Source organism: Chelonoidis abingdonii, chromosome 4 (assembly GCF_003597395.2).
Source record: "Chelonoidis abingdonii isolate Lonesome George chromosome 4, CheloAbing_2.0, whole genome shotgun sequence".
NCBI lineage: Eukaryota > Metazoa > Chordata > Testudines > Testudinidae > Chelonoidis > Chelonoidis abingdonii.
In genome coordinates, this window is record NC_133772.1 from 114,966,554 (window position 1) to 114,981,509 (window position 14,956).

The window sequence follows — 14,956 nt, forward strand, 5'->3', positions numbered from 1 at the left end:
AACTGACACATTGTCAACTGAAGTCAGTTGTCCCATTGATTTAAATGACCATTGTACCAAACACTAAATGCATAGGGCCATAACTCTTTGTAGGATCTGGTCCCAAGGTTCTAAACTCTTTGGGCAGAGACTGTATCTTTTGTCTGGAAAGAGTTATGAACATCTAGGGTGATGTATCAACACCACAGTCCAGCATTTGACTTCAAGGGAAAAACTCACATGTTAAGCACATGCACGAGTGTTTGCTGGATTGGGCCTTAAAATGGATAACATTCTATATTGCTCTATTAAACAGCATCAACAAACAGTATAGTTCAAAGTCCTTCAAGTGTGCACATGACACTATCTGGAGATATAGTGGTGTTCCATCTACTTCTGAAATACAAGGATGGTTCTGTGAGTAAATATTAGGACAACTGTACTAATTCTCCAAGTAAGTTTCTAGCTTAAAAGAATTCATTTTTCAGATGCAGAGTAATCTGTACTTTAACAGAATACAGTTTTAATATTTCCCTTAAACAGCAGGGGAACCCTGCAATTTATCATTTACTGAAAACATCCTGTCGCTATCCAGGGAGACACCCTCTACTGCTATCTGACTCTTGTTATTCTGATGAGTCAAAGAGCCATTCAAATTGAGCTTCTGTTTGATACTTTCATAGAAGATGATTCAGTTACTGAACTTCAGTATTATTAACAGAAGGATACATTATTGCAGAAGGATATATTATTCTCAGGGCATCCTATTTTCAGGTTTATTTGTAATAATTTTTAGTTCAAAATTAAGCTACAAACTTCAGGAAAAATAGAGTGATAAAATTTAACCACCACTAAAACTTAAAATGAAAAGGTGTTTTACTATTCTCAGCTCTCCACTCTCCTGAGATCTCCGAGCACAGTAAATTGAGAAGTACAAGTCTAGTTGGCTGAGGCTCTATTTGACCCTGTGGCAAAATGATGAGGTTCCAGTCTTGGGTAAAGATTCCACCCTAAAGTTAGATTTAGCCTTTTCACCTTCATCAAAATTGGAGATTAAGAGACCTGTTAGGACATCTAGTCCATCTCCAAACCAATGAAAGTTTATTTCCTTAGTATGTTCCCCATAACTTTGTCTACTTCAATTTTAAATGACAAATAACAGGGAAGCTACCACAAGCCCCGACAGACTGTGGCACAGTCTTCTAGATCTCAGTGTTTAGAATTCTCCCCTGGGATTTAGTTCAAATTTACTTTTGTTTAATATAATTCAAATATTTTTAGTTCAGTTCCATTACGCTACCCTAAATTATTTTGCTCCCTTCTCTCTGTCTACACTTTTTAAAGACTTGTAGATGGTAACCATTTTGTTATTGATAAGACAGCACCCATCATTACAAAGGATCCATGAGCCCTTCACAAATTATGTACTATATGGGAATCACTCCACCTATTACTAAAGAACTGTCATGTCTTTTGTGAAACTAGAGCAACTATTTAATAGCATAAACAAACTCTACACCATAGTCTAAGAGGAAATGAATAACAACACACCCAATTAAAATTACCAGGCTAGAGGATCAGATCCTAAAGTAAAACTTTCCAAGGCCAGATAGAATTGACCCTGTCTCTGGAATTTTTTCTCTTTCACAATCCAGAGCCCAAGTCTAGTGAGCTTCCATGTAAACTATTAAAATGAGATCATTAATTTCTCACCCAGCTTTTTTCCTCTAAGTTTCAGCCCTTTCTGAACACTGCCTACATGACACACATCCTCCTGTCAGTACTCCAAAGGCTCCCATAATGTTGGTGTACCTTGGATGGTTATGAAGGGATGCTGAGAACAGCCTGGCCTTGTGTCCATCTCTCAAAAAACTAAGACCATTGCGTCTGCAATACTTTCACTCTCTATACTAGCGGGGATAAAATAATAGGCTCATGATCTCAATCAGCTAATTTGCTTCAATATTTGCTCCAACCCTAGAGCTTATGGGCTTCATTTTTATAGCAAGGTGAAAAAACGGAGGCTTTAAAACTGCATTATCAGTCAGCTACTAGGAATATTTCTTTATTTAATTTTTTTTTGAAACACAGGACATCTTGTTATCTTGTCTGGCTCAGTAATAATTTAATGTAACATGCTAATTCCTGCAAACGAACCTACAAAGCTAGACAGAGGGCTGGAAACTAGAACCTGAATTCTGAGAAATCCATGGTGGCCTTCCTATATGTAATTAATGGTTAATTCTCTATGGTCTTTACATGAGTAAATTGTTCAGCGTGGATAAAAACATCTTGGTAGTCTGGGTCGAGTCTGACATTAGAGGTTGGATTCTAGCCCAGGAGGAAAAGGAAGAGGAGGAAAATTGTTTTCACAACACAAAGAGCTTTGTCCAACCTGCTCTTTTTGTACATTTCTATTTTGTGGTATGTTTATGGGAAAGATATGCATGGTAAAAAGTCATGTTGCTATATCAAATAAAGTTAGAACAAAGATCTCTACTAGCACAAAGGATTAACAAACCTTTTTTAAACATGAATAGATTTTTCCAGACATTTAGTAAACAACTGCTGAGTACCACCAATGGCTTGGATTCTTTAACAATTAGGCAGCACTATGACCCCTCAGCAGTGCTTCCCAGGCACTGACTTTGCAAAGATAAATATTGTAAATCAAGATCAGACATGCACTCAGACTGCAAGATTCTGTAGGAAGTTTTCATTGCCTTGATGTGTCTGAAAAGGAAAAGCAACTCCAAGGGTCCATTTGCACTCATGCTGCTATGCTGAACAAGGAAATGATCCCCTAAAGTCATTTTTCCAATGTCCCAGTTGATCTAAAGTGGGTTGGAGAAGGGATTTAGCTGTTTGAGTAGTTCATAAACCCGTAAGCAAATGGGACTATGATACTGTACAAAACAATTACATTTAAAAACAGTAACATTATTAAAGAGAATAGACAAATATTGTAGATGCAAGAAACAAAACACTAATGTCTTGATAAAACTAATGTCACAAAAAATGAACAAAAATGCCAAGCTGCAGTGAAGAGTTTAATAATTGTATGGCTGTGTTTTAAAGACAACCGGACGTGTTGTTACAATTTATTATTATTTTACATTTATAGTGTGCCTTTCACCCCAAAGCTCTTCCCAAACTATATCCCTACTGTATCGCTAAAATACAGCTGCTTCTAGGGCAGAGGTTAGCAGCCAAGAGGACAACTGCTGTAAGCTCACTAACTAAACCACAGATTGTGTGATGAAGGGAAATTCTGAACAAAAATATTGTGACAAATCTCCACTCTAACAAAAAGTAAGCCACAGGGGTCTTTCATATCCATGCAGAAAAGAGAAGATCTTTGTATTTAAGATTTTATCCAGTGACCTAAACACAGTAAACTGCATGGGTCTAATTTTAATTTACCTTGGAAGGATGATGGGCGAAGTCAACCCTATCAGGAGCTGAACTTTTATTTACAGTGAATCTAGATGATTCAAACTCACTGTTTAGACTACTACGCTATTATCTCTACTGCATGCAATATCTTTAGAAATATGAAAATTACTTTTCACACTAATTTTATTCTTTTCCATTTACCAAACACTGAATGAGTTTCAGTTTACAAAATTATTCCCAGGCCTATCTTGATCCTACTGTTCATACTAGTGAATACCCCCATCATTTCTCCCTTTAAAAACAAATCAATGTGTTTTTCCTTAGCATGGCCTACAAAGATAAGGGCCTTTTGACAGTGGTCACTTTTCTTTGTCTCTTTTCCCTTTTAAACACAAAAAGCCATATGTCCGTGATCATGTGCACTGCCTCCTTCTTACAGAGAAACCCAAGCATATTGTAGTGGCTGTATTTGGGTGAAACACAGCTATTGTTCTCTTTATGTGCTTCAGGAATCCAAATTGCCAAAAAGGGGATAGGAAAGGAGGAAGGCATAATGCCAGCTAGTGAACAGCTGCAGAAAACAGGAATTTTGCAAGGTGAAGGAGGAGCAACTACACGAACCTTTAGATTAGTTTGTCATCTGTTCGTGTGCTTGCCCATTGTAGTCTGTTTGTTTGGGTGGCCATGTGCTAAGCCTAGTGGCCTGCTAGGTAGGCTGAGAGCTTCTTAAGGAGGCTTTCATCCCTAAGCCTTTTAACACCTATTAACCTTTAACCAGGTGGTGAGGCTACTCAGGAAGAACAGAGGTTCAAAAGCCATCTCAAAAGCGACCAGAGAAGCTAGCAAACAGGAGCAGCTAACAGGGGAGCTTTGCAAGGGAGTTTAGAGAGCTAGATACACCTGATTAACATTCTCCCCGCCCACTCCCCACTCTGGAAAAACAAACAAACAAACAAACAAAAAAAAAACCAGACAGACAAAACCCAACAAAAAAAGGCTGCAGAAATAAAAGGAATGCAGGTGGAAGTCCAGCAGCATTGTGGGGGCAATCCAGCTTATCGCACTGAATGCACTATGTACAAATAGCTGCCTTGTAGGCAGATGGCGTATATGTGTATTCGTTGCAAGGAGCTCATGGCCTCAGAGACCAAGTACGGGCCCTGGACACCAAGTGGCTGAACTGGATGAGCTAAGGGAGACAGAGAGATACGTAGATGAGACTTTCTGGGACACCTCCTGTACTACTGAGGAGGATGAAAGTCTCGAGGAAGGAGAACATCAATGTGGAGCAGAGGGAAATGATCCCATAGTTGGGACCCTCCCTTCAGATGATATCACGGTTTCCTCTCACACTGAGTATAACTCTCCAGGGGAGGGAATCCTAGTTATTAGGAAGAGAAATGTCATAGCAGTAGTGGTGGATTTGATCATTACATACATAGATAGCTGGGTTTGCGATTACCGGGAGAATGCATGGTGAGTTGCCTGCTGGATATAAAGTTTTTGGATCTCTCAAGACATCTAGACAGCTTTATGTGCAGTGCTGCGGGGAAGCAGGGGTGGTCATGGTACATGCAGATACCAATGACATAGGAAAAGGTAGGAGAGAGGTCCTGGAGGCCAAATTTAGACTGCTAGGTAAGACACTGACATCTAGGACATCCATGGTGCATTCTCTGAAATGCTTCCAGTTCCACGTGCAGGGCCAGTTTGGTAGGAAGAACTGCAGGGTCTCAATGCATGGATGAGACAATGGTGTAGGGAGGAGGGGTTCAGATTTATTAGGAACTGGTGAACCTTTTGGAAAAGGAGGAATCGGTACAGGAAGGATGGGCTCCATCTTAACCAAAATAAAACCAGATTGCTAGCATGTAAAATTAAAAAGATTGTAGAGGAGTTTTTAAACTAAGGGCTGGAGGAAAGCCAACAGGTACAGAGGAGCACATGGTTCAGACACAGACATTCCTTAGAGAAGTATCTATTAATGGGGATTCTATATATCCTAGTAAGAAGAGGAGGATGGAAGTTGATAAAGTACACATAGGAACTGAAGAAAAACAGTCCAACGTAAAAAGGTCCCATTTAATTACATCACATAATGACAGAGAGCTAAAAAGTGACAAATTTTATAAGGGCTTGTATAGCGAGGCAGAGTGGCCTCCCTCCGAACTGGACAGAAAAGGACAACTACACTCCCCTAGTGGGTGGAGCAAAACCCGTCCCCTTGCCAGAAGTACCAGGGCAGACAGGAAGCATAAAGGGAGGGCTCTGCAGTTCAGTTGTGCAGAAGCCAGGGAAGGAGATGGACACCTCCTCTGCTGTGGTATCTGGGAGCTGAATTTGTGCTCTGTAGCACACTGCCCCTGGAGGAAACAAGACCCAGAAGGGGAGTTGCCAGGACTGCCGTCAACTGTGTACCCAGAGGAGCCAGAGGACCTGTGGATTCCAGAGGTACTAAATCCTGGGAAGGTAGGAAGTAGCCATGGGGTAGCCAATGATTGTTCAGCTAATCTGCTGACTGTTTCTAGGTCAGCATGTTGCAGCTGGATCCCTGCTGACCCAGTGGCGGACCACTGCCCTGCAGTTCGGGCCCTCGGCTGGGACATAATAGAGTTGGGAGGGCCCGTGTCCCCCTACCTCTACCACTCCACCTGTGCAATGGCAGACTCCCCACCATAGGCCGGTGTACGTCTACTGCCATCAAGCTGGGATGCTAGCCTTGGTTGGTGTCCCCTCCCCCTCCTTCCTAAGCCCCTAGACTGTGTGGGTGCTCACCCCTTCCCAGCCCCTAGACTGTGTGGGTGCTCATTCCTACCTGAGCCCTGAACTGATTTTTTTAATTGTGATTAATTTTTTTGAGTTTATTGCATGATTAATCGACAGATCTAGTTGAAACTATAGTAAAGAGTCAGAATTGCCAGACACACAGTTGAACATGATTTGTTTGAGAAGAGTAATGTAATGGGAAATCTCATCAATCTATTAGAATGTTTTGAGGGGATCAACAAATGTGGATAAGGGTGGTCCAGTGGATATAGTGTACTTTCAGAAACCCTTTGACAAAAGTTCCTCACCAAAGGCTCTTAAGCAAAGTAAGCTGTCATGGGACAAGAGGGAAGGTCCTCTCATGGATGAGTAACTGGTTAAAAGACAGAAGACAAAGGGTAGGAATAAATGGCCAGTTTTCACAATGGAGAGAGGTAAATAGTGATGTTGCTCAGGGATCTGTACTGGGCCCAGTACTGTTCAACATATTCATAAATTATCTGGAAAAAATGGTAAACACCGAGGCGGCAACATTTACAAACAATATAAAATTATTCAAGATAGATAAGTTCAAAACAGACTGCGAAGAGTTACAAAGGAATCTCACAAAACTGGGTGATTCGGCAACAAAATGGCAGAGAAAATGCAATGCTGATAAATGCAAAGTAATGCGCACATTAAAAAACGTAATCCCCATTATATATACAAAATGATGGTGCCTAAATTAGACGTCACCACTCAAAAAAGAGTCATTGTGGATAGTTCTCTGAAAACATCGACTCAATGTGCAGCAGCAGTCAAAAAAACTAACAGAATGTTAGGAGCCATTGGAAAAGGGAAAGATAAGACAGAAAATATTATAATGCCACTACATAAATCCATCGTACTCCCACATCTAGAATACTGCATGCAGGTCTGGTCACTCATCTCAAGAAAGATATATTAGAATTTTAAAAGGTACAGAAAAGTGCAACAACAATTGGAATTGCTTCTGTATGAGAAAAGATTAAAAAGACTGGGACTTTTCATCTTGGAAAAGAGACAACTAAGAGGGGAATGATAGAGGCTATGAAATTATGACTGGTATGGCAAAAGTGAATAAGGGGGTGCTATTTACTCCTTTACATAACACAAAAACAAGGGGTCACCCAATGAAATGAATATGCAGCAGATTTAAAACAAACAAAAGGAAGTACTTGTTCACTCAACACACAGTCAGCCTGTGGTACTGTTATAAGAAAACAGAACTTGACAGAAATGCGGCCATTTTGTATACTCAGCCACCATTAACTGAAGTGAGACCACCACATAGTTAGGAATAATTTGGCCTTTGCCTAAGCAAACAAAACAGCTGCACGACTGCAATGTTGCTAATAAGAATAAATAAAGTGACAAACTCATAAAATGGGAGGGAGTGTGAATAGTTGACTTTTAACCTGTGTGTCTATGACCATGAGGTTTTTTTCCCAGGAGCTGCATTGCTGATAAGAAGAATTATGAGTTATTTGTTGATGCTAGGAAAATTGTTAGCCCACTAGGGGGTTACTATAAATTACGTGCTTTGTTTTGAGCAACCTATAAAAATATTAATTAGCGTGTGCAATTTGGAGAAGCTTGGAGAAGCTTTTGATGAGGTAGAAGTCTGATGTCCAATTTTAGAGGTGTGTTTTAGACTGAATAAAAACAAGGATTTTTAAGTGAAAGCACTCTTGTGTGTACCAATCATTTGTCAGACAGACGAGCCATATCCCCATTGTTTTATGTCCTGAAACCGCCTGAAAAACAAAGACTAGTTATCATAGTTTCATGTTCAGGAAATCCCGGGTAACATAACTTGTTGCCAGAGGTCTGTTGTGAAGACCAAAACTACAACAGGATTCAAAGAAGAACTAGGTAAGTTCATGGAGGATAGGTCCATGAATGGCTGGTAGCCAAGAGGATCAGGGATGCAACCCCATGTTCGGAATGTCCTTAGCCTCTGATTGCCAGAAGCTGGGAGCCAGGATACTGGGCTAAATGGACCATTGGCCTGACCCAGCATGGCTGTTCTTATGTTCATTGATGTGACCCATGGCCAGAAAGGGTTAAGCAGCTTCCAGGCTAATTGACCCATTCAACCTTCAGGGACATATTGGTTGATAATGATTCTGTTTGTGTGTGTTTACATATATATTGTTAGAGGTTAACAATGTTATCATAGTCCCAGTCTATACTGTATTCTGTTAATTCAGAGATCAAAAGGACATCTTAACATTTAAATGAACTGTAAACATAGTGATGTTACTGTATTCATCTCTCTTTGAAATGTATAGCAAATCACCTGCTACTGGTGGAGAACAGGCAATTGCCTTATGTTAATCTGTGTAGCTAATTACTAGTGAAGCTTAGGAAATAGGTCTACTTCAAAATCTCAATGATTGCCTATTGTTCGCCTAAGAACTCCGAGCTGTCAGGAAAAGGCCTGGAACTGCATTAAAAACCCTTTGGGTCCTGATCCTTTTTATCTCAGATCTGCTTGATGCTTTATGCAGGGAAGTGTGAGTCATAAGACTGAGACCTCCAGTTCCATCTGGATCACCCTGAATATGAACTTTGGACTATAACCTATGGACTAATTCAGAAAGAACTCTTTGCAACTACAAAGCTCATCATTTCTACTATGAATCTGATCTCAGAACTGTGCTTATGTCTGTATGCATACTGATCTTTTAACCAATACACTCTCTCTTCTATTTTAAAATATTTTTTTAATTTAGTTAATAAGGATTGGCTGTAAGTGTGTATTTAGGTGAGATCTGAAATATTCATTAACCTGGCTGATCCTTTGGGACTGGTAGAACTTTCTTATATGATGAATAAAATTTTCAGCAATCTTCATCATATTTGACTTGGGTGTCTGTGTGGAGGTCTAAAGCTGGGTTGCTTTAAGGGAACTGTGTCATTGGCTTCTGGGTAACCAGTAAGGTATTACAGAAGCTGTTTTGTGCTGGCTTGGTTAATCTAAGTATTGGAATATCCACCAGCTTTGGGGATTGTCTGCCCCATTCTTTGCAGTTCACCCCGAGTAACCACAGTGCGGCTCCCTGGGACCCTGGTAACAAATGGATATACTGGGAAGAGCAGGAAAGGCATAGTGCAAGCCTATGCACTCCCTCTATATACTGGAGAGCTTGGGTGCAATGATGCCCTCTGATTTACAACCCTTCCTGAGCTCCCCAGGGCAATAATTACATGCCACAATATAATTCTAAATTTTAGTGGGAATTATTGCATCAACTTTTTTAAGTTTAGTTTTCTTTCCAATACCAGAGCCTACGATGTTGTAAAATGCAGTTTTGAAGGCCATTCAAACATTTTCTAGATTAGTTGCTTCAAGTATCTTAGTGGGGAGGGGGGAGAATGACATGAAAAAGAGGTTACAGAATTTAGTGTGTGAAAGTGATTACATTACATGAGCAGCAACTGGTTTCTTTTCAACAAAAGCTCAGTAGGCTGCTTAAAGCCCAGAAATGTTGTATATATAGCAGATAGGACCCACTGGCTTGACAGGCAAAATGCTTCATCAGGAGTGTTTTTTGATCTATTAAGGCCTTGTCTTGATTAAGGTTTAGTGCAAGTTGTAGTGTAAATTGTGATTTACAACAATATGTCTTACCCTGGTTTGAGACTGAGGCCTGGTCTACACTATTCTGTTAAACTGATTTTAACAGCGTTAAATTGATTTAACGCTGGACCCGTCCACACTACACAGCTCTTTATATCGATTTAAAGGGCTCTTTAAATCGATTTCTGTACTCCTACAAAACGAGAGGAGTAATGCTAAAATCGATATTACTATATCAGAATAGTGTTAGTGTGGACGGAAATCAACATTATTGGACTCATTATTTTACAGTAGATACCCACAGTGCACAGCTCCAGAAATAGATGCTAGCCTAGGACCATGGAAGCACACCACCAAATTAATGTGCCTAGTGTGGACGCGCACAATCGACTTTATAATATCTGTTTTATAAAATCGGTTAAGCTAATTCGAATTTATCCTGTAGTGTAGACGTAGCCTGAGGAAATCTGCATTTGCACAAATCAGAGTTGTAACCTGACCCTCACTGGCCTAGGCCCCAAAAACACTGAGACACCAAGGTGCAGCACCCATGTCCTTTTATTGTTTGTGTCCGTTCCCACCACCTACTATTTACAAGTATTTACAGAGACCAAGGCTCTTGGAGACTACTAGCTTCCCAGCCAGCAGGGATCTAGAGCCCACGCTCCTCCCTTTCCTGTCTCCCCCTCCTTCCCGTCTCTTAGCCAGCTTTATATGGCAGGCTGGCTACCCAGGTCTGCAGGTGGATCCCCTCTGATAATTAGGGCATGGCCCCGCAACCAGCCCAACTAACCCTTTTTCCTCTGGAACAGGGCTAACAAGGGCCTGGCTTGTTTCTCCTAGCCAACACCCTGTTACACTCCTCCTCGCTGAAGAGGCATATAGTCCAGCTGCCCTCAGCCCACCTGCCTTCCGGCCCTTTCGCCTTTTATTTTTACTTAGGGTGAGGCTTTCCGCGGGAAGGTCTTCCCCCAGACCTGGGTGAGCCCCAGCCCCCTCCACCAGCGTTTGCTCCATCCCCCGCCCACAGAAGGTACAATACGGAGGCAGACACTGCCCCTCTAATTTTGCCTCTGCCTGCAAATCCTCACATCAATCACATGGTGGGGAGGGCCCCAATCCTTGCTCCTCCTGTACCCGAGGGACAGGGTCAGGAGTTATCCTCACATCGGGCGGGATCTTCCCTGCCTCAGTTTCCCCTACATCTGTGTGTAGGTTCGGGGCCTTGTCTGCGTACAGCCTTGTCCAAGCATGCCAGCTTAGCGTTGTCTTCCCACTTTCACAGGGATAGGGGGCAGGTTCCATCCTCCTATCTGCCCTGCTACTTGTGTCCACCCACAAAACATGGCCCACCCGCACTCCATCTCTGGGCACTCCTGTTTTGTGTGTCCTGGTTTGCCGCATTTCCAGGAGGTAAGCCAGGCCAGTCGATTGGGTGTCCCTCAGGGCTCACCCCTCTTCCCTGGGGCCACCCCAGAGAATGGCTCGGGTTGCCTCTTCCCAGGCTCTGTATCCTTCTGGGGCCAGTCCTCCCTCCGGGGTCTCTCGGCCTCTGTGTATTCTTCGGTTAACCTCACCGTGGCCTCTAAAGTCTCAGGCTGGTGTTGCCTCACCTAGACCCTTATTGTCTTGGGGAGACTATGTAACAACTGTTCCAATGACCACACTGTCCATAATCTCCACCGTGGTCCGTATCTTGGGCTGTAGCCACAGGGTCGCCCAGTCCGTTAGCCTCTCGGTAAAGGCGCGGGGCCGCATGGCGGCCATCCAGCGAGCGGCCTGCAGCTTCTGCCGTTAGCGTTTGGCTGATAGCCCCACCAGGTCTAGAGTAGCAGCCCATACATTCCCATAATCCCGGGCGTGTTCTTCGCTCAGTGCCATATAGGCCGCTTGAGCCTCTCCCACCAGGTACAGTGCGAGCCGAAGGGCCCAAGTTGTCCTTTCCCACCCGGCGCCTGTGGCTACCCACTCAAATGTCCCCAAGAATGCATCCGGGTCATCTGCTGGGCTCATCTTGCATAGTCCCCAGCCCGGAGCCCGGGTGCCCTCACCCGCCGCAGGACTCACCAGCCACGGTAGGAGCTACGCTTTGGTATTGGTCTGCTCCCTGAGAAAGTCCTGCAGGCTTTATTGTTGTTCTGCCTGCCAGGTCAGGAAGGCCTGCTTCTTAGTCTGCTGGGACAACTGGACATTGACCAGGGCCTGCTGCATCTCCTCCTGCAGCTTCACCAGTCATTTTAGGGTCTCTTCCATCTCCAGGGCCACCAACCACAGTCGCTGGTGTCATATCCCGGATAAGCCCCCATGTGTAACCTGGTCCTCACCGGCTTAGGTCCCCAAAACACCGAGACCAACTGAGATGCAGAACCCGTGTCCTTTTATTGTTTGTGTCCGTTCCCACCACCTACTATTTACAAGTATTTACAGAGACCAAGACTCTTGGAGACTACTAGCTACTCAGCCAGCAGGGATCTAGAGCCCACCCTCCTCCCTTTCTTATCTCCCCCTCCTTCCTGTCTCTTAGCCAGCTTTACAGGGAAGGCTGGCTATCCAGGCCTGCAGGGCTAACAGGGGCCTGGCTTGTTTCTCCTAGCCAGCACCTTGTTTCAGAGTTTACACCAGTACAGTACATCTATACTACAGGGCTAGCACTAGTGTAGATTCATCAGTGGCTGAAATTCCCAGTGTCGACAAGACATCGAATTGTGTTTCCCAGTCTTTTCAGGCAACTGTTCCAGTTTATCAATAAAAATACCACATTCTAAAGATCTTGGCTTTATTGTCCAAAACCTCCCTTTTAATCGTGCATTCTCCTATGCACAATGAAGCTTGACTTGTTCAAAAGACACTATGGTTTGGAGTATCTACGGCAGTCCAAGAAAATGAAAATGAAAAATAAGTGGGCAGGAGAGTCAAAAAGGCACAGCACAGTAGCTTGGAATCAAAGCAAAACATGGAAAGGCTAGTGTACCAGTTACAAAATCTGAAAAGGACCAGCACTGGTTTCCTGTTTATTCTGAGTCACTGAATAAAGTTAACAACAAAAGTATAGAACTTAGTAAAGCCAAAGAGTCAAAGGATAATTTTGCAGTTCAGACACTTAATTCGTAAATTCCTTCAGAACTCTTGGGTGTACTACAGGGGCCTGGTAACTTGTTGCTTAATTTATCAGTTTGGTTCTGTACTACTACTTTTGACCTCTCAACCTTTAACTGTATTCATCTTTGCAATCCGAAAAGAGTAGATACCTTAACAACCCATGGCAAAAATTTGTGCAGATAAGTCTTTAGGTTCTCCACAATAGCCTTATTCCTCTTAATTGCTCCCTTTACTCCCTTTTAATGCAGCAGACCTAGAGCTTCTTTAATAATCTTCCTGTTTCTGACATAGTTAATTATGTCTTATTTGTTTTTTATCTTTATGACTGTTTGCTTTTCACATTTTATTTTAGCCCTTTAACTTCCATACTACATGTTGCCTGCTGTATTTTTTGCTCCTCTCAAATGTTTTCAAATGGGCTTGATTTCCATTTTCTAAAAGACACCTGCTTTGCTTGGATAAACCTCATGAACCTCACCATGTAGCCATACTGGTTTATTTCTTGCCTTCCTATTTCTTTTGAGTTCAAAGGAATGCATGTCTTCTGTGACTGTTACGGTATGCTTAAATAGTATTCCAGTGCTGGGTCTAAGGTTAAAAAGGTTCAAGACTAATGTAAACCACTAACTGCTAATAAAGTTAACCACTTCACTGCTGTATGACATACTAAATTCTGTACATCTAGCAAGGGTTTGCTATCAGAAATTCAACCATACTTGGCACACACCAGGGCTTCATTTCTTTGAATGGACATTTCACTGGACATTGCTGCCAGAACACACACATATGTAGTGGCTGCATGGAGATTTACAAAGCTAGCTGGGATGAAAATTGTATTTAAATTTGAGATTTTACTCGATGTTATGGAAAAAACAAATATACTCCAAGAAGATGAATTAACCTAATGAACTAGATCAGAGATCGGCAACCTTTGGCATGCGGCCTGCCAGGGTAAGCACTCTGTCGGGCCGGGCTGGTTTGTTTACCAGCTGCGCCCGCAGGTTTGGCTGATTGCGGCTCCTGCTGGCCACGGTTTGCCGCTCCAGGCCAATGGGGGCTGTGGGAAGTGATGTGGGCTGAGGGATGTGCTGGCCACGGCTTCTCACAGTCCCCATTGGCCTGGAATGGTGAACTGCGGTCAGCAGGAGCTGCGATCGGCCAAACCTGTGGACGTGGCAAGTAAACAAACTGGCCCGACCAGCCAGGGGGCTTAACATGGTGGGTCGCGAGCTGAAGGTTGACAATCCCTGACCTAGAGTAAAAACACAAACATACACAGACACACATATACATATTACATTACATATGTGTGCATATCTCTATAATTTTCTTCTGAAACATCTGGTCTTTTAACTAACTTTTCCAAGTAATGGAATTTGCTTTCCCAGCAAAGAAAATTGAGAAGTGTTTTCATAAATATCCCCCCTGCATTTGCATTGGGCCTATGTATATACACCCACATGGAGAGGGGCCAAACATACGATATAAACAGAGCAACTGCCAACTGAGACAAATTCAGTACAGCTTGGCTCACTCCAAAGGGAAAGCACCCATTTTGCTGATGAACTGCATTTGCCACCTACAGAAATCAAGAGTAATTGGGTTGAATCTCACTGGTGGCTGTAGTATCATGAATAGAATAGATAGCAAGAAGTACAACCACCGGATGGAAGCCTGCTCTATTATCAGTCTAGCTATTGGCTGGCAGGAAGCAATCCAGCAGTGTAGACTTACTGGTGAGCAGTCACTGTGTGGCTGTGGGTTTCCTCTGTGTGGATTTAGGAGAAAGGCATTAAGGAGGAAGGTTACCAAAAAATAAAGCTTCTCCAGTCTAATTAGTAGATATACCTGTAGTGCTGCCATTTCTTCCTCTCTCCTGTGAGTCTTCTCCAGCAGATCTGCAAGTAAGACAAAACACAAAGCAATGAGAACTGAGGCCTGGTCTACACTACGTGTTTATACCGATTTTAGGAGCGTGAAATCGATTTAACGCTGCACCCGTCCACACAACGAGGCCCTTTATATCGATATAAAGGTCTCTTTAAACTGGTTTCTGTACTCCTCCCCGACGAGAGGAGTAGCGCTGAAATCAGTATTACCATATCAGATTAG

At 42.8% G+C, this 14,956-nt stretch overlaps 1 protein-coding gene across 1 annotated transcript in view; it reads right to left on the minus strand.

The window, feature by feature from the left end:
* CEP128 (centrosomal protein 128) overlaps nucleotides 1-14,956 on the minus strand; it is a 430,997-nt gene that overhangs the window by 105,586 nt on the left and 310,455 nt on the right. Inside the window, exon 19 of the mRNA XM_032801915.2 lies at nucleotides 14,693-14,742. Within this exon, the coding sequence (XP_032657806.1) occupies nucleotides 14,693-14,742 (50 nt within the window). The remainder of the gene's footprint in view (nucleotides 1-14,692; nucleotides 14,743-14,956) is intronic.